At 54.0% G+C, this 17,789-nt stretch overlaps 1 protein-coding gene across 1 annotated transcript in view; it reads right to left on the bottom strand.

The window, feature by feature from the left end:
- Nucleotides 1-2,071: 2,071 nt before the first annotated feature.
- BTBD2 (BTB domain containing 2) overlaps nt 2,072-17,789 on the bottom strand; it is a 54,224-nt gene continuing 38,506 nt past the window's right edge. Inside the window, exons 2-9 of the mRNA XM_077121268.1 lie at nt 15,708-15,827; nt 11,961-12,117; nt 8,117-8,222; nt 7,557-7,754; nt 4,310-4,502; nt 3,930-4,017; nt 3,426-3,572; nt 2,072-2,836 (exon numbers count right to left, since the gene is read on the bottom strand). Coding sequence (XP_076977383.1) covers nt 2,675-2,836; nt 3,426-3,572; nt 3,930-4,017; nt 4,310-4,502; nt 7,557-7,754; nt 8,117-8,222; nt 11,961-12,117; nt 15,708-15,827 — 1,171 coding nt within the window. The 3' untranslated portion in view covers nt 2,072-2,674. The remainder of the gene's footprint in view (nt 2,837-3,425; nt 3,573-3,929; nt 4,018-4,309; nt 4,503-7,556; nt 7,755-8,116; nt 8,223-11,960; nt 12,118-15,707; nt 15,828-17,789) is intronic.

Genomic DNA, 17,789 nt, shown 5'->3' with positions numbered 1-17,789 from the left:
TTCGCTTCAGGCACTGTTAAAGCAAGTCTCAGCCCTGCCCTCCGCCCAGGGGTGCTGTGCTTACCCTGTGGGCAGGACCTTCTTGCGTTTAATCGAAAACCTCACTGCCCTCCTCTGACCCCAGCCCTCCTACTTCTAAAATTTCTGCTCTGCGGCTTGGTGGCCGCCCAGTGGCTGCTTTCTGATAGGTTTCTTGAGTCCCACACTGGGCATGTGCACTTTTAACAATCAGCCAATCTTGGGGGCCTCCTTATCTGCAGTTGCCTTTTCTCTGGAATTTTTTTCCTTCCAGTTCCAGCCATGTTATCAGCCAACAAATTCTAAATGCTGTGTTCTCGAAGCTGGTAAGTCTGCTGCTTTCTCCTCTGCTCCATTTCCCTTCACCAGCATTAAGGAAATGCCCCCAGGCAAAGCTGGGGTAAGTGTGGGGTTCACCTGGTGGCCTCCTCCCTCCAACCACCTGTGCTGTCAGCCTGCACTGCCTCTACCTGCGGTCCAGCCTTCACGGTGTGGGAGCAGGATGTTGCCATGGCTGGAAATGGGCACCCTATCCCTCTCTCCCCCTTGCCAGCTGCCCTTCCCCCGCAGCCAGTGGGATCCTCCCAAATGTAAACCAGATCATAGCTGCACTGCGCTGTAACAAAGCCACCTCCTGGGACCTCATCTCTGACCTGCTGCCCTCCATGATCCACTCACTGGCCTCCCTGTTGACCCGACAGGCCAAACTCTCCCATGGGCCGGAGCTCTGGCACCCGCTGCTACCCCAGAGCACCTCGTCCCAGGCTCTGCCCACTTGTCTCCTGAGAGGCCACTGGCATCCTGCCCCGAAGGACACTTTCCTCACACCACACCTGCCACTCTTGGCACAGCTTCAGAGACGTGTCTGCTTTAACTCAGATACCATGTCGTCTTTAGCTGCCACCACCCAAGAGGACCAAGCCATGGGGCCACAACCAGCCAAAAGCACCGCACACCAGCCCTGTTCCCTAAAGCCCAGGAGGAGGGAACATGCAAGATTGCAGGTATTGAAGACAGAGTAGCCAGAAAAATCATAAAAATCATAAGCACCAAGCAAGTGTGATCCACGAACACACTGGCAAAGACACCTCCACCAGACAGCCCCAAACCCCAAAGTGATGCTCAGCCACTGCCACCCGGGGTCCCTCCTCTCGGCCGCCTTCTCTACCCCATGCCCGAGGCATCTCTCAGCCAGGTGCTCTCTGCTCGAGTGCCCCCTGCGGCCTAGCAGACCGCCAAAGCCAGTGCTTTCAGCCCTCAGCAGTCCCTCACGGTGAAAGTGTTGCAGGGCTGGTTCCAGGCAGGATCTGCTCCCCTGCCTCTCCAGGCTCCCAGAGGCACCCTCGTCCCAGAGGCCCTTACAGGGCCTCCCTCTGTAAGGACCTGGGGTGACGCAGGAAGACCCTCCACACTGTGGCCCTTGCTCCACCCGCACTGCCCCTTCTGCCATGCAGAGCCCGAGACCTACAGGGCCGCGGTCAGGACGTGGTCACAGGAGTCGCTACCAGCCGAGCACACACTGTGCTGCTCCCTGGCCCCGGCTCTGCTCTGCTAGGCCCATGGTGACTCCCCCTTGGTCATGCGCCCCTCATGCTCCGTTCCCATACGGGTGTCTACAGCTGCCATCACACCCGCCATCTACACTGCAGTCCTTCAGAAAACCAATGTGCCGCCCACCCATCCCAGCCAGGATGTGTTCCTGCCCTGCGGCGTGGCGTCATCACCTCGCTCCTGCCAATGGGTACTGCACAGAGGGCACAAGAGGAGCTAAAGAGGGCCTGTGAAAAGGAGTGGGCCCAGGGACATGACGGACCCCACGGCCGCTGGTCGTTCAGGAGGAAGGGAGGCTCGTAGCCTGAAGGCCAGCAAATAAGGGGTTCCAAGGGTGGTCCCACAAAACGGGGCCCCCAAAAGCCAACCCTCGCACACAGTAGACAACACGTGCAGAAAAGGGAAGGGGCATCAGGCCGGCCCCGGGACCACCTGCCCCTCCTCAACACCTGGGGCTGGAGGGGCCACAGGGAAGGGCCCCCAAGAAGAAGCACGCAGCTCGGGGTGGGAACATTTCTTTCTTTTATTAAAAAAGATCACGTAGGGGACAAGGGGAGGGGAGGGGCACCCCTCGGCACAGCTTTGGGGAGGACACAGGGTCTGCAGGAGTCATAGGGCAGAAACACACAGGGGGCTGGGGAACAGCTGTGGTGGGGGGGCTACACGGACAGGCGGGCGCGGGCTGGGGGCCCTTTCCGGATTCCACGCTGCACCCAGCTGGGGACTCTGTCCGCCCTGACGCCCGCAGGGCCGAGTCCCCTGGGGGAAGCCTGTGCTGGTCCCGAGGGGACAGGCACCCCATCAGTCAACCCTCACCCCTGGGCTGGAGGTCCCTCGGGACCCCGGCTCCTGGGGGGCGCCCTGCAGGCTTGGGGGGAAGGAGGGCTCCAGGCTCAGGGTGGCCCTGGGGGAATGGACAAGAACACAAAGAACAAGACCCAAACCTAAATGCAAGACGAGCCGCCCATGCTGTCTCCTACCCGGAACTGGAAATCCAAAATGCATTGCCATGTGCAGTTAGAAAAATAAACGTGAGACGCCGCCCACACGGGTCCCTGAGCTGTGGCCCCGGCCCCTGCCCGCCCGCGCCCCGGGACGCCGGGCCCTAGGTGTAGAAGATGAGCTCGGGGATCTGGCCGTCCTCCACCGACGTGCCGTTGTTGTTCCCGGCCGCATAGCAGAAGGCGAAGCAGGTCTTGGCCCCTGTCGTGGGCGACTCGTGGGTCACCTTGCGAAGGCCTTTGGTGCCGTAGTGGGAGTCGGGGCCCTGTGGGGCACGGCCGTCAGCGCCCAGGCCCGGGGCCACAGGGGACCCACCACCCTCCCCCCCCGGAGGGGCAGAGGCTGCTAAGGGTCAGGGCGGGGCTGGGGCAAGGGTCAGGGTTCTGGGTTTGGGTCCAAGTTGGGGGTCAGAGTCCGGGTCAGGGTCTGGTCTGGGAGTTAAGGTCTGAGTGGGGGTCAGGTTGGGGGTCCAGGTCGGGGTCCGGGTTGGGTAGGGGATCCAGGGTCAAGGTTGGGGTCAGAGTCTGGGTTCAGGTCAGGTTGGGATCCAGGTTCAAGGTCGGGGTTCAGGTCAGGAGTCTGGATTTGGGGCTGGGGTCATGTTAGGGGCTGGATCCTCATCAGGTCAGGGTCAGGATCAGGTCAGGATCGGGATCAGGTCAGGGTTAGGTCCGGGTTAGGGTTGGGGTCAGGGGCCTGGGAATGGGGTCAGCTTGGGGTCATGACCAATTGGGTCAGGGTTAGGTCAGGGTCTGGGGCCAGGTCAGATTGGGGCCAAGTTTTGGTTTGGGGTTGGGGTCGGGGTTGTGTCTGGCTGGGTCGGGACCAGTGAGAGGAGGGGCGGGCGGGCACACCTTGAGCGTGGCACAAGCCGTGTAGTTGACGTTGGGCAGCACCTCCACAGGCTCTTTGAACATGACGCGGAAGGTGCTGGCGGAGCCGTCACAGCTGAAGCCTGTGTCGTTCTGCCCGAGGACGGTGTTGCTGTCCGTGTGGATGATCTGGGGGGACGCAGCTGCACCAGGGCCGGGGACGGCCAACGGGGACACCAGGCCAGGGGCACCCCCACCCCACAGCTCGGCCCACTTGTGAGGAGGGGCGGACACGTCGCCAGGGAGACCGGGGCCCAGGACCAGCACTCAGTCCTCCCCTGTGGACCCAGGACCAGCACCCTGCCCTCCCCGTGGGGCCCAGGACCAGCACCCTGCCCTTCCCGTGGGGCCCAGGACCAGCACCCTGCCCTCTCCGTGGGGCCCAGGACCAGCACCCAGCCCTCCCCCGTGGACCCAGCCCTCCCCCGTGGACTCAGGACCAGCACCCTGCCCTCCCTGTGGGGCCCATGACCCCTGATGCAGCACCTGGATGTTCACTTGGTAGTCAGTGGGGCCATGGATGGAGCCATACAGTCCGAACCCAACCACAAAGATCCGCTTGTTGACCGAGAACCTGAAGGTCACAGGCAGACAGCGGTGATTTAAAACATGGTCCAACAGATGGACACTAGGGACACGTTCCCTGTGAGGGTGATGCTGCTATGGCTCAGAGGGTCCCCCTGTCAGTGCCAACTGGGGTCACGGGCTGCGGCTGTGGGGCCCACCTCAGCGACTTGCCAAGAGCCGTGGCAGTGTCCCCAGGTGGGCAGGCCTGGCTGCAGCAAGGCCACCGGGACCCCGACAGCTCCACCCCAGCAGGTCCGGCTGAGTGTACCCTGTACCTGGGTGCCACGCCCGAGGCCCACCTGATGCGGTCGCTGGTGCCGCTGTAGCCCCAGCGGCTCTCCACCTGCTGGAAGCGGTTGATGCTACACTCCTTCCCGCGGAGGCAGCAGCGTGGCCGGTCGATGAAGTCTACCCGTGGCTTGGGGTTGACCGTGAAGTGCAGGAAGAGGCTCACCACCTCGCGGTCCATGAGGATCCCAGACTGCGCGGGGCCTGCAGGCCAGGGAAGGCAGCGGGTCACTCCTCAGATCTTCTCCAGGCAGCGGGGAACACAGGCAGCCTACAGGCCCAGATCCCCCTGGGTCCTACTGGGCCCCTGCATCCCCCAAGCCTCTCAGCCCCACAGCACGGGGACACTTACGCCATTCCCTTGTTCCCCCGCTCCCCAGCTTAAAGCCCCGGCCAAGCTCCTGGAGAATGCACAGACAGGCCCCAACACGCAGGCCCAGGGCCTGGAAGGTTCCAGAAGGTTGTAACCAGGAGGCAATGAGACAGACCCACCCAATCTGGGACAATGAGCCTCAAGTCAGACCTCGTCCTTGTCACCCCCATCACGTCACTCAGGCAGGGGCAGTGGGAAGTGGCATCTCCAGTCTCAGTCCCTTGGATTCAGGGCCCAGGCAGATGCGAGGGGAACAAGCAGGAAGCTCAGCACAACCCTGACTGCGAGCAGCTCCAGGAAAATGGGTCACACGAGTGACTTGTGGAAGGAAGATACAAAACAACCCAGAACATCGGCTGGGTGTTTAAAACGTGTCTGCAGGGGCAGACACCCAGGAGGAAAAGTCTGGAAGGACAAGGAGGTGATGGTCCCCAGGGGTGGGTCGGGGGCTGGCCAAAGGCCCTTTACTCATGGGCACGCTCCGCTCTGAAAACGAGTGAGCAGCTCCTAGGGAGGGGGCTCCTCAGAGGCCCCCAGGTGATGACATCATGTCCCTGTCACTTGCTCTTCCCCGTGGAGATACCCACCCTTGCCCGCCTGGTACAGCCCTGTACCATGTCCCCGCCGTGGGCACCTGGCAGAGAGGAGAAGGGCAGGGAGAGCCCCAGCACACCAGAAATACACCTGTCTCCATGCACAGGACATCGCTACAGGAGGTCCTGGGGTCTGAGTCCAGAGCCAGACAATGCAGGTACAGGTGAGGTTGGCTGCCCAGAGGCCAAGCATCGATAAGGGAGAAGGAGAGGCCAGTCCCTGCAGGACTGCGGATGGGAGCCCAAGAAGGGGGCTGGGTGTGGATGGAGACGCCTCACAGGCTCTGGAGGAAGCCAGGTAGAGCTTGGGTAGTGTGGGGTTCAAAGTCGAAGGTCTTCCTCTGTTGCTCAGATGCAGCCTCTCTCTCTCAGCCTACATGACAAGCAAACTCACTGCCCTCCCCCTCTCTACGTGGGACATGACTCCCAGGGGTGTGGACCTTCCGGGCAACATGGGACAGAAATCCTAGAATGAGCTGAGACTCAGCATCAAGGGACTGAGAAAACCTTCTGGACCAAAAGGGGGAAGAGTGAAATGAGACAAAGTAGAGTGTCAATGGCTGAGAGATTCCAAATAGAGTTGAGAGGTTATCCTGGAGATGTTCTTACGCATTATATGGATATCACCTTGTTATTCAAGATGTAGTGGAGAGGCTGGAGGGAACTGCCTGAAAATGTAGAGCTGTGTTCCAGTAGCCATGTTTCTTGAGGATGATTGTATAATGATATAGCTTTCACAATGTGACTGTGTGACTGTGAAAACCTTGTGTCTGATGCTCCTTTTATCTACCTTATGGACAGATGAGTAAAACATATGGAGTAAAAATAAGTAAATAATAGGGGGAACAAATGTTAAAATAAATTTAGTAGATTGAAATGCTAGTGAGCAATGAAAGGGAGGGTTAAGGGGTATGGTATGTATGAATTTTTTTGTTTATTTCTTTTTCTGAATTGATGCAGATGTTCTAAGAAATGATTGTGATGATGAATATACAACCATGTGATGACATTGTGAGTTACTGATTATATAACAAGAATGGAATGATCGTATGGTAAGAATGTTTGTGTTTGTATGTGGTTATGTATCATAAATTAAAAAAAATTTTAAAAAAAATTGAAGGTCTGAGTGGACCCCAAGTCAGGAGGGTGGGTGAGGGGGCCCAGGAAAGGGGCAGACAGGGTAACAAGAGGTAGCAGACTGGGAGGGAAGTCAAAGGGGACTGAGGATTGTCCAGAGGGTTTGATGAGGAGGTGGGGGACCATGGCGAGGGCAGTCTGGGGGAGAACCCGGATCAGAGGGGGTCGTGTGAGAATGCGAGGATGACACAGAGGGGTGGCCAGGCCCTCACCTGGGCATCTGACCCCAGGGGACATGTCTGGGATCTTCTGTGGTTGCTGCTCCTCGGAGGGCTGCTGGCCTCGAGTCGGGGGGCCCAGGGAGGCTGCTCAACACCTCACAGTGCCCAGGACGGCCCCAGCCCAGAAAAAGGTCCAGCCCTGATGTCAGCCAGGACACGATACTCACAGGGCCAGGCACATGCTGGACGCCCAGTGGCCACTCGTGACTGAGGGTCCCTGTGGTGTGGACCCTGCCCCTGAGCCCGGGGCCTGGCTGGAGCCCAGAGAACATCCCAAGCAGGCCACAGTCTCTGTCCCTGCACTGACTGGGGCCCTGCAAACCTGGGTGCGGGCATCAAGGGAGACGGAGATGTGTGCCAGAGGAAGGCCGGGCCTGGCCGAGCCTGGGGTCTCCCAGGGCCCGTGTAGCCCTGGAGGTGGGCCCTGGGTCTGAGTGACGGAGGCCGGTCCCACTACATACCAGGCCCGTGGGGGGACCCCAATGAAGACCCCGGGCACCAGCTCGGGATGGGGGGTTTCCCGTCAGGCGCTCCCTGCATGCTGCCACATCCTGCAGCCCGTGAGGAGGGGACGCGGGAGGCCTGGGGTCCAGGACCCACCCTGCTCATTTCTCCTGTGCTGATGTGAACCTGTGCCCTGTTACCACCACACACAGCGGTGAGCAGAGGCAGCACCCAGCCTGGACGTCAGTGTCCACACAGCGGGGCTCAGGGCCGCGCCCACCCCTCCCCACGGGGCAGTTACACCAGGCCACTCCCGGGGCCCCCCAGCCTGGAGCCCAGCAGGCACCTGCATGTGTGCTGAGCTGGGGCACGGCGATGGGTGGGGAAGGGGCCTCTGGTAAGGCTCACTCTGTTCTTTATACTCAGGGCATTTACCTGTCCTTGTGAGGGATGTGGGGGCGTCTGCAGGGAGGGCTCCAGGAGGGCCTACCTGCAGCGAACTCCTCGACAGTCATGAGCGGGAAGCGGATGAGTGCCAGCGCCTTGCCCAGCACCTTGCGCTTGTTCTCGGGCGTCGCCTGCAGCTGCTGCCGCTGGCACTCAGCCTCGGCCCAGCGGACAGCGGCGCTGAAGAGCCGGACCTCGCGGACGCCCAGGGAGTCGCGCTCTAGGACGGCCACCAGCGTGTCTGGGGGGCAGAAGGGGCGTGAGGGCGCCATGGGGGTGGGGGGGCCGCCAGGATGCGGGCGCGGGGTCTGTGGCTGCAGCCGGGACCGGGTTCAGCAGCGCCTCTGCAGCCGGACCCCCAGCCTCCCTGCCTCCCCCCAGGATCCCCCTGCGAGGCCCAGCTGAGGGTGGAACCTTCCATCAGAGTTCGAGGAAGGGGCTGTTTCACCTCCTCACTGGGCCCTACGATGTGCCACCCCCCCAAAGGCAGGAGCCCCGCACACGGTGGGACGCCCCCCAGGCGGCACCCCCACCCAAGGCCGGCACTCCCCCCCCACGAGGCCGGCACTCCCCCCCAACCAGGGTGCACACTCCCCACCGCACCCAGGTCGATGTCAGTGAAGCCCTCGGCGGTGATGGCGTCAGCTGTGTTCTTGTCGATGTTCTCCAGGCACAAGCTGGCGAGCTGTGGTTCATCAAAGAGCCGCGCCTGGGGGCGGGAGAGGGGTCAGAAAGGCCGCCTGCAGAGCTGGGGGAGCCGGGGCTCTCCACATGCCCCCAGCTCAGGGATGGTTCCGGCTCCGTCCCCAATAACCGCCCTGGGCCCCTCTGCACCTCACCCCACCCCCTCACCCCTCGAGCTTGGGGCCCTAGGCCTGGTGGTGAACGGTTGCCCAGCCTAGCCTCCCACTCTTCCGGCCATCTCGGGGCCCACATGACGCCCCAGGACCCCCACACCCCTTCTCGGGCACCCTGACCCCGCACGGCAGTCTGCCAGGAAGACTAATTTCTGATCAATGCCAGGTAGGAAGCAGCAAGAAAAGGGCAAGCTGCAGACAAACAGTGGGATGGCTGTCAGGATAAAGGCGCTTCTCCCCAAACCGGCCGAGAGAGGACGTGACACAGATGCTCTAAATGAATGGATTCTCGGGCCTTCCAGGCAGCTGGGCCGACAGCACCTGTAAAGACCCGCACAGCCTCAAAGAATGCATGGGAAAGCTACTGAGGCTGAGAAACGGATTTCACAGGGCCCTGTAATATAAGATCTACACGCAAAGATGCGTTGTGTTTCTGCAAACCACCAATGGGAAATCCCCAAAGGAACCAAGAAAACAATTCCATTTACAACAGCAACTAAAAGAAATAAGATACCTAGGAATAAAAGAAAAAAATACTAGCAATCAGGCAAGAGAGAGAAATAACAGGCATCCAAACTGGAAAAGAAGCAGCCAAATTATCCCTACTATAGATGACACAATCCTATATAGAGAAAATGTGAAAGAATCCACAAGAAAGCTCTTAGAACGGATATACAAATCCAGCAAAGTTGCAGGATACAAAATAACCATGCAGAACGCAGGTGGGTTTCTATACACCAGTAATGAACAATCTGGAAAGGAAATCAAGAAAACAATTCCACTTATAATAGCATTTAAACGAATGAAATTCCTAGGAATAAATTTACCCAAGGAGTTAAAAGACTTGTACACCAAAAACTACAAGCATTGCTGAGAAAAACTGAAGACCTAAATAAATGGAAGGACATCCTATGTTCAAGACTGGAGATTTATTACTGAGACGTCTGGACTGCCCAAAGCCACCTGTAGATTCAAGCACTCCCGACCAAACTTCCTGCAGCCTTTTTTGCAGAAAAGAAAAAGCTGATCCTCAAATTCATATGGCACAAGGGGCCCCAAATAGACAAAATAATCTTGCATCATCCCCAAGCATATAAAAATTTAACTCAAAATGGAGCAGTGACCTAAATAAAAGAGCTAAAACTGCAAAACTCTTACAATAAAACATGAAAATCTCTTTAGGACAAGACAGTGGACAGTGGATTCTCAGATGTGACACTGAAAGCACAAGCAACAGAAGAAAAATTTCGCAGGTAAATTTGATTTCATGCAAATTTAAAACTTCTGTGCGCTGGAGGAAATTATAAGGAAAGTGAAGACAACTTATAGAATAGGAGAAAATAGTGGCAAATCATATATCTGATAAGGTCTTGATAGTGAGACTCTATTAAGAATGTCTACATCACCAACAAAAAAACAAAGGGCCCAATTTAAAAATGGCCGAGGACTAGACATTTCCCCAAGGGAGGTACTCAGGTGGCCAAACAAGCTCATGAAAACACGCCATCAGTGAAAGGGAAATCAAACGCATAAGGAGACGCCATGTCACACCCACCGGGACGGCCGTTACGAACAAACAGAAGACAATAAGTGTTGGCGAGGATGCGGAGAACCAGGGGCACGCATGCACTGTGATGTGAACTGGAGCCCCCGCCACAGGCACCAGGCCAGGGTTCCGAGCAGCTGGGCACGGAACCACCGCATGCCCTGGCAGCCCCGCCTGTAGGAGCAGACCCAAAGCAGGGAGGGCAGGACCAGACGGGTGTCTGTGCTCTGATGTCCGCGCGGTTGCCTGAGCTGCGCTGGCTGGACATGGCCCAAGTGTCTGCAGCAGACGCCCGAAAGGGAGAAGCAGCCCTGCAGAAATGCAGTATTACTCGGCCGTAAGAAGGAGTCAAGGTCTGATTCCTGTTACAGCAGGGATTAACCCTGAAGTTTTCATGCTGAGTGGAATAAGCCAGTGAAAAGAGGCCACATCTTAAATAATTTCACTTATATGAAATGCCCCAAATGATGCAACCTCACAGACACCAAAGCTGGAATTCAGGATGCCGGGGCGGGGGTGGGGAAAGGGGCGTTTCTGCTTACAGGGTGTGGGGGTCTGTTTGGGGGGTGGGAACCCCACCCTCTGCATGTAGAGCCCCTGAAAGGGGTTAAAGGGGCAAATTTCACTATTTCTCTTTTACCACATGCACACAAAATCCATGCAAAAATGGATTTGGAGAGAAGCAGAACAAAGTATCAACGTTTTACACCAAGATGGGTCCCGTGCCTGCAGTCACTTGGCTCTCCTCCCCGCCCAGATCCTGCCTTTGGGTAAAATACTGGCATTTTGTTCACCACAGATCCTTTAATTCATGTAGTATTTGCGGACCTCTGAAACATTCCAAAAGCTGTCATGACCAATGGAACTTCCCATGCTAAAATGCTGCTCCATGTGACAAAATTTCTTACAAAAAATATTTTAACATACAGTGCCTTCATTTTACTCTTGGGGAGTCAACAGGTGAAAATTACACTTAGGTGGTAAAGCTCAGGTTACAAATACAAGATACATATCAAATAATACCGTATTTCAGGCTAACCAGAAAACATGACAGTTTGGTCATGCTAAATACCCTGTGAAGTGCAGAGAAAACGAGCAGGGGTGCCACAGAGCTACCAGCTCAAGCAATCCTTAGCCCTTCCAAGAAATGACAGATGGGATACGTGTAGTAAATATTTCTGTCATATGGTGACTTCAGACACTAACTGGGGGACCATTACTCAGTTCATGCATTCAAAGCAATTGCAGTTATTGCTGATCACTGAAGAGTGGATTCAAATAAATTATAGCTTAGGGAGCTAAGGATACCGCAAATCCCTGACACTTACAAATGTAGCTTAAATCTGGAAAGCTTAGCATAAAGGAATACTTGTGATTCGTAATTGCCTTTCGATATCACTGGGGCCACATGGCTCTGCTTAATCAGGTGATCGCCGTGCGTGAGTGATGCCAGCTCCCACAGCACATGCTCACTGCTCATCCACAGCACAGAGGTTTTTTCCCCAAAAGGATTATCGAGCCAATAAAACGGCTACACTGAACTTTCTTTTAAAGACAGGTGAACTAAACTGAAGGGAGATGGGCTTCTTCAGGAATCTTTTGCAAATCAAAGATACAACTTTACCAATGAGGTAGTTACATACTTGTCCCATCGTAGGAATGTCATATGCCCGTATCTGAGCACACGCCTGCCCTCGTGGGGTCTGTGCATATCTGAGCACATGCCTGCCCTCCCAGGGCCTGTGCATCGAGTGTGAGAGTAGAGCGTCTCAGCCACAAGGCTCATGGCCTGTGGCACTGTGAGTCAGGTGGAGAAGGGGGGCAGGCACAGCCACGGGTTGGAGGCAGTGCCACCCAACCCACCCACCCACAGCCACGGGACTCCAGAGTCCGAGGGGGTTAGCTGAAATGTGATTCATCTTGGAGACTGAGATCTCTGGGTAAACGCTCACCTAGGGGAACCCATCTCACCTGGGTAAACTCATTTCACCTATGTGAACACGTCTCACCTGGGTGACTCCATCTCACCTGGGTGCACTCTCACCTGGGTGAGCAGCATGAAGGCATTGTCGGCGCGAAGGTTCTTCTTGAGGAACTCCACGCAGTGGGCCTCCAGGGCGGGCACGGCGTACTTCTTGGCGGTGTAAAGAGTCGTCATGACGGTCTCGGGGCCGATCTGAACCTCGTCCGAGTAGAGGAACCTGGGGAGGGGGAGGCGGCCGTGAGCGAGAGGCCAGAGCCCACTGCAGGCACACGCCGTCTCAGCAGACCCTGGGCACATGCGCACACCACAGGTGGGATAAAGTCCACAAGCCTGGTAGCCGTGGGTTCTGGAAGGAAACTTCCTCAACACGATAAAGGGTGTATATGAAAAACCCACAGCTAACATTATACTCAACAGTGAGAGACTCAAAGCTCTCCCTGTACGATCAGGAATGAGACAAGGATGCCCATGGGCACCACTGCTACTCAACACTGTGCTAAAAGTTCTAGGCAGAGCAGTTAGACAAGAAAAGAAATACAAGGCATCCAGATCAGAAAGGAAAAAAGCACCTAAAAAAGTAAAATATCTAGGAATGAACAAAGATATAAAGGACTTGTACACAGAAAACTACAAAGCACTAAACAAAATCAAAGAAGACCCGAGTAAAGGGGAAGACATTCCATGTTGATGGAATGGAAGACTAAATATCACTGAGATGTCAATTCTACCTAAATTGATCTACAGATTCAATTCAATACCAATAAAAATTCTAGCAGTCTACTTTGCAGAAATGGAAAAGCTAATTATCAATTTTATTTGGAAGGGTAAGGGGTCTCAAATAGCCAAAAACATGATGAAAAAGAGAATGAAGTGGGAAGACTCACATTTCCTGGCTTTAAAGCATATTATAAAGCCACAATGGTCAAAACAGCATGAGACGGGCAAAAAGACAGAAATATAGATCAATGGAATCAAAGTGAGAGTTAAGAAATAGATCCTCAGATCTATGGCCAATTAATTTTTTTTAATTTATTAATTAAAAAATTTAAAAAACCAAATAAAACATCAACATATATAATCAGTAATTCACAATATCACTTAGTTGCATATTCATCATTTCTTAGAACAGTTGCATTAATTCAGAAAAAGAAATAAAAAGACAATAGAAAAAGAAATAAAATGAACACAGAAAAGAAAAAAAAGATTATACCTACGATACCCCTTACCCCTCGCTTTCACTGATCACTAGCATTTCAAACTAAGTTTATTTTAGCATTTGTTCCCCCTATTATTTATTTTTATTCTATATGTTCTACTCGTTTGTTGACAAGGTAGATAAAAGGAGCATCAGACACAAGGTTTTCACAATCACACAGTCACACTGTGAAAGCTATATCATTATTCAATCATCCTCAAGAAACATGGCTACTGGAACACAGCTCTACATTTTCAGGCAGTTCCCTCCAGCCTCTCCATTACATCTTGACTAACAAGGTGATAGCTACTTAACGCATAAGAATAACCTCCAGGATAACCTCTCGACTCTGTCTGGAATCTCTCAGCCATTGACACGTTGTCTCATTTCACTCTTTCCCCTTTTGGTTGAGAAGGTTTTCTCAATCCCTAGATGCTAAGTCTCAGCTCATTCTAGGAGTTCCTCAATCCCTTGATGCTGAGTCCCAGCTCACTCTAGGATCTTGTCCCACGCTGCCAGGAAGGTCCACACCCCTGGGAGTCATGTCCCACGTAGACGGGGGAGGGTGGTAAGACTGCTCGTTGTGTTGGCTGGAGAGAGAGGCCACATCTGAGCAACAAAAGAGGCTCTCTTGGGGGTGACTCTTAGGCCTAAATTTTAAGTAGGCTTGACCTATCCTTTGCAGGGTTAAGTTTCATATGAACAAACCCCAAGACTGGGGGCTCAGCCTATAGCTTTGGTTGTCCACACTGCTTGTGAGAATATCAAGAATTCAACTTGGGGAAGTTGAATTTCTCCCCGTTCTCACCATTCCCCGAAGGGGGCTTTGCAAATACTTTTCCACTCACTGATCGAATCACTCTGGGATTCATCGGGGGATCACTCTGGACAAACCAACAAAATCTCACGTCCTACCTGAGATTCCAAGTAATTATGGTGTTCAATCAAACTATCTACATAAGTTACATTAGGAAATGCACTAGTCAAAATATAAATTTTGTAACAAATAAACATTTTTTGCTTTAGTCTCACACATAAGATGACATTTTAAAATATTAATTACCATCTATTTTCAGCACCCTGTAGGAGTGACATTCCTTTTTTCTTCCTCATGCAAAAATATTTTAAAAATTTGTTCATTTAGTCGCTATCATAGATATTTTGCACCGAACCAGAATGCCCCAAAATACATGAGGCAAACACTGCAAACACTGAGAAGGGAAATAGACACATCTACCATAATAGTTGGAGATGTCAATTCCCCACTCTCATCAATGGACAGAACATCTAGACAGAGGATCAATAAAGAAACAGAATTTCTGGAAGTCCCCAATTTTCCAGACCCCAGACCATCAATTTCTGGTTTCTTTGTACCCAAGAGTTCAGTTCTCAGCTTATCCTTTTCTATTGCATTTTATCATAAGCTGCAAGGAGAAGTCAGGCTGCATTTTCCACATTTAGTTCGGAAATTTCCTCAGCTAGAAATCCCAGCTCGTTGCTTTCAAATTCTACCTTCCATCCAGCATCAGGATTCAATTTCCCACTTTAAAACAAGGATTGCCTTCCTTCCAGTTGGCAAAGACCATTCCTCATTTCTAAGAACCTCATGGGAGGTATCTTTAGAGTCTACATTTCTACCAATAGTCTCTTCAAAACAATCTAGGCCTTCTCTATCAAGCATCTCACAACTTTTCCAGAATCTTCCCCTTATCCACTTATAAAGCAGTTCTAGCACTTTTGGTATTTGCAAATAACAGCAAATTTTACAAAGGGGATTAGATTATAAATTTACAGTTCTAAGGCAATGAAAATGTCCAAATTAAGGCATCAACAAGAGGATATCTTCACTGAAAAAAGGCTGATCATGTCCAGGGTTCCTCTGCCATGTGGGAAGGGGCATGGCGAGGTTTGCTGGCCCTTCTCTCTTGGGTTGGTTTCAAAATGGCTCTCTCAGATCCTGTGACAGGGCCTTCTGAATTCTCCTGGGACATTTTCCTCCTTTAAGCAATGGTGGGTCCTCTCTCAGCTTCTCCAGGGCAAACGTGAGATTTCATCTCTCAGTTTAGCATCTCCTGGAGGCATTTTCTGTCTCTAAGCATCTGTGTTTTCTCCAAAATCTCTCTGTCTTAAAGGACTCCAGTAAGCAGATTAAGACCCACCCTGAATGTGTAGTGTCACATCTCCATAGGGACAACCTAAGTACAGGGCCCCACCCAACAGAGTTCTGCCCCCACAAGGCTGTATTAGAAGAACATGGCTTTTCTGGGATACAAAACAGTTTCCAACTAGAACAGGTGGTGTCCCCATAAGGGATATACTGAAGTCCTAGTCCCCAGTCCCTTAGGATGGGATGCTATCTAGAAATAGGGTGATTAAGGGCAGAATGATTAAGGGTGTTTTCAGGGGAAAACAAGGCCAAACTGGAGAAGGGAAGCCATAACTCAATATGACTGGGGCCATAGTTCCTGATTTTTTTAAACCTTACATCCAGAATAAGCCAAAGACCTTCCTCCTCTGGAGGGAGGGCCCAGAACTACCCTTGGGCCCCTGCCCTGTGCCCAGCCCCACAACCTCCCGCCCTTCCCAACCCTCCCCTGCCCCCCCAGGCTCACTTGAGCAGGGCCAGGAAAGCAGCAGGTTCCACGTCGGGCAGCTCGATCTCTGTAGATGTTGTGGCCATCCCCCCGTTGAACATGGCATCGAAGACGGCACTGCCCACAGCCAGCACGAACCTGCCGGCCCGAGAGACCCTTGTCAGCCAGTGGTGCCCCCTCGCCCCCTTCCCACTCAGAAGGGGTCCCACAGCATAGCCCGCCTGCCCATCCAAGCCCCCGGAGTCACTGCCCCACCCTCCAGCCCCCACATGCCGCCCCACCACGGGTCCTAAAAGGCAGAGAGGAGGAGGAGGTGATTTGGGGAAAAAAGAGCAACCACGGCAAGAGGGTTCCCAAAGGCCGACTCCTCTCTGCCAGAAGCCCCACTTCCTCCTTCACTAACCAATGGGTACAGCCCCTTTCTAGGTGTCCTCCCCATCACAGTCACACTACACCTGAGCTCGGGGGGCCAGCCTCTGCACCCTAGACCTCTGAGGACCTCAGTGACCCTCCCCCTCCCCACTGGGTACCCCACCCAGTCCTCTCCTGCTCTCTCACCAGCCTGAGCAGACACCGGCCCCCTCACATTCAAACCAAAAATTGGGGCACCTAGCTCAGCACCTCCTATCCCTCTCCACCTGTCCCTAAGTCTATCCATTCCACTCAAGTTGTCTCCCAGCCAACGTTTGCTGACCCATTCGTGGACAGGGCATCCCCCTGCTTCAGGGACACAGCGGCCGCGCCCAAGGGCACCTTAACCCATGCACAAAATCCCCATCTGCCAGGCAGGGACCCTGGTGTGACTGCCCTGGGGACCCTGGGCGGTGTCACGGGACATCTGTCATAACGGGGCAGAGGGTGCCACTGGCGCTGAGTGGGGGGACCAGGCACTCTGCTCGACACCCTACAGTGCCCAGGACAGGCCCCTACATGGAACAATCCCGTTCCAAATACCAACAGTGCTGTGGTGGGAAACCTGTGTAATCATTTGGGAAAAAAGCTGAGTTGGATTCCAGCTCATGCCACATCCCAGAAAAAATCCCCAACAGGTGGCGACCGTATAAACCGGGGTGAGCCCTCAGCTTCTGGGGTTCACTCCTGGGCTGTCAGGTCAGATGTCTGTGGGACACAGAGTCTCTGGGGGCTCAGTGAAATCCCCTCACCCAGGGGATCTCAGCTGGGGGCTGGTTCTGCCCCTGGGGGACTCAGCACTTTTCTAAGCACCTTCAGAAAACTGACTGATGACAAAAACTGCCCCCACACAGCAGATTCTGTGTGGCAGATGTGCTTTTCCCAGGACAGGCGCTGGCCGTCCTGGCACCCAGTCACGTGCAGCCTGCAAACACCCACGGTCAGGAGAGCAGGCTTCCCTGTGAGGGAAACAAGGAGTAGGGGTGAGAATGAAGTCTGCGGTGTGGGGCTGGGTCAGAGCTGCGGGTGTCATGGTTCCTGAGGACAGACGGGACAGGTGAGAGCAGAGGAGATGCTTAGGAGCGGTGGAGGCGCCTGGAGCAGTGGGGCGCACCTAGCGGTGGAGGAGCGTGGGAGCAGTGGGGGCGCATGGGAGCAGTGGAGGCACCTGGAGCAGTGGAGGCGCATGGGAGCCTGAGAGGCCATATCCCTGTTCGTTCAGCTGAGAAGACCCTGGGAGAAGGAGCAGGCACCCCGTCTGCTGCGCAGACACGGAGTCCAGATACCACTCAACAATAAAAAGATCCAGGGCTCCCTGGAGAACTGGCTGCCTCCTGGTTGGGGCAGGGGACACCCTGGATGAGCCTGGAGCACCTTCTAGAGCCAGGAAGGGAATAAATTCTCAAAAAATGGTGGGGAAGCAGTGAAAGGATCCAGGGCCAATGCAAAGGGGCTCCTGATGGCCAAGTCTGGGACAACATAAGCAACAGAATAAATAACGAGAGTACTGGGTTCTGACCCAAAGGATGTAATCAATATCCGTGAGTCCTGACGGATATAAGTGAACAACTGAATGAATGAATGAATGAATAACGGAGAAAGGAATAAGTGAATAAATAAAGGAGAAAGGATAGCCCTGCTTATAGCAGAATCCCAATCAATAAGCGCAAAAGGCATGATGGAGGTGGA

The sequence above is a fragment of the Tamandua tetradactyla genome, chromosome 11 (genome assembly GCF_023851605.1).
Source record: "Tamandua tetradactyla isolate mTamTet1 chromosome 11, mTamTet1.pri, whole genome shotgun sequence".
Taxonomy (NCBI): Eukaryota; Metazoa; Chordata; class Mammalia; order Pilosa; family Myrmecophagidae; genus Tamandua; species Tamandua tetradactyla.
This window is presented reverse-complemented; position numbering and strand designations above follow the sequence as displayed.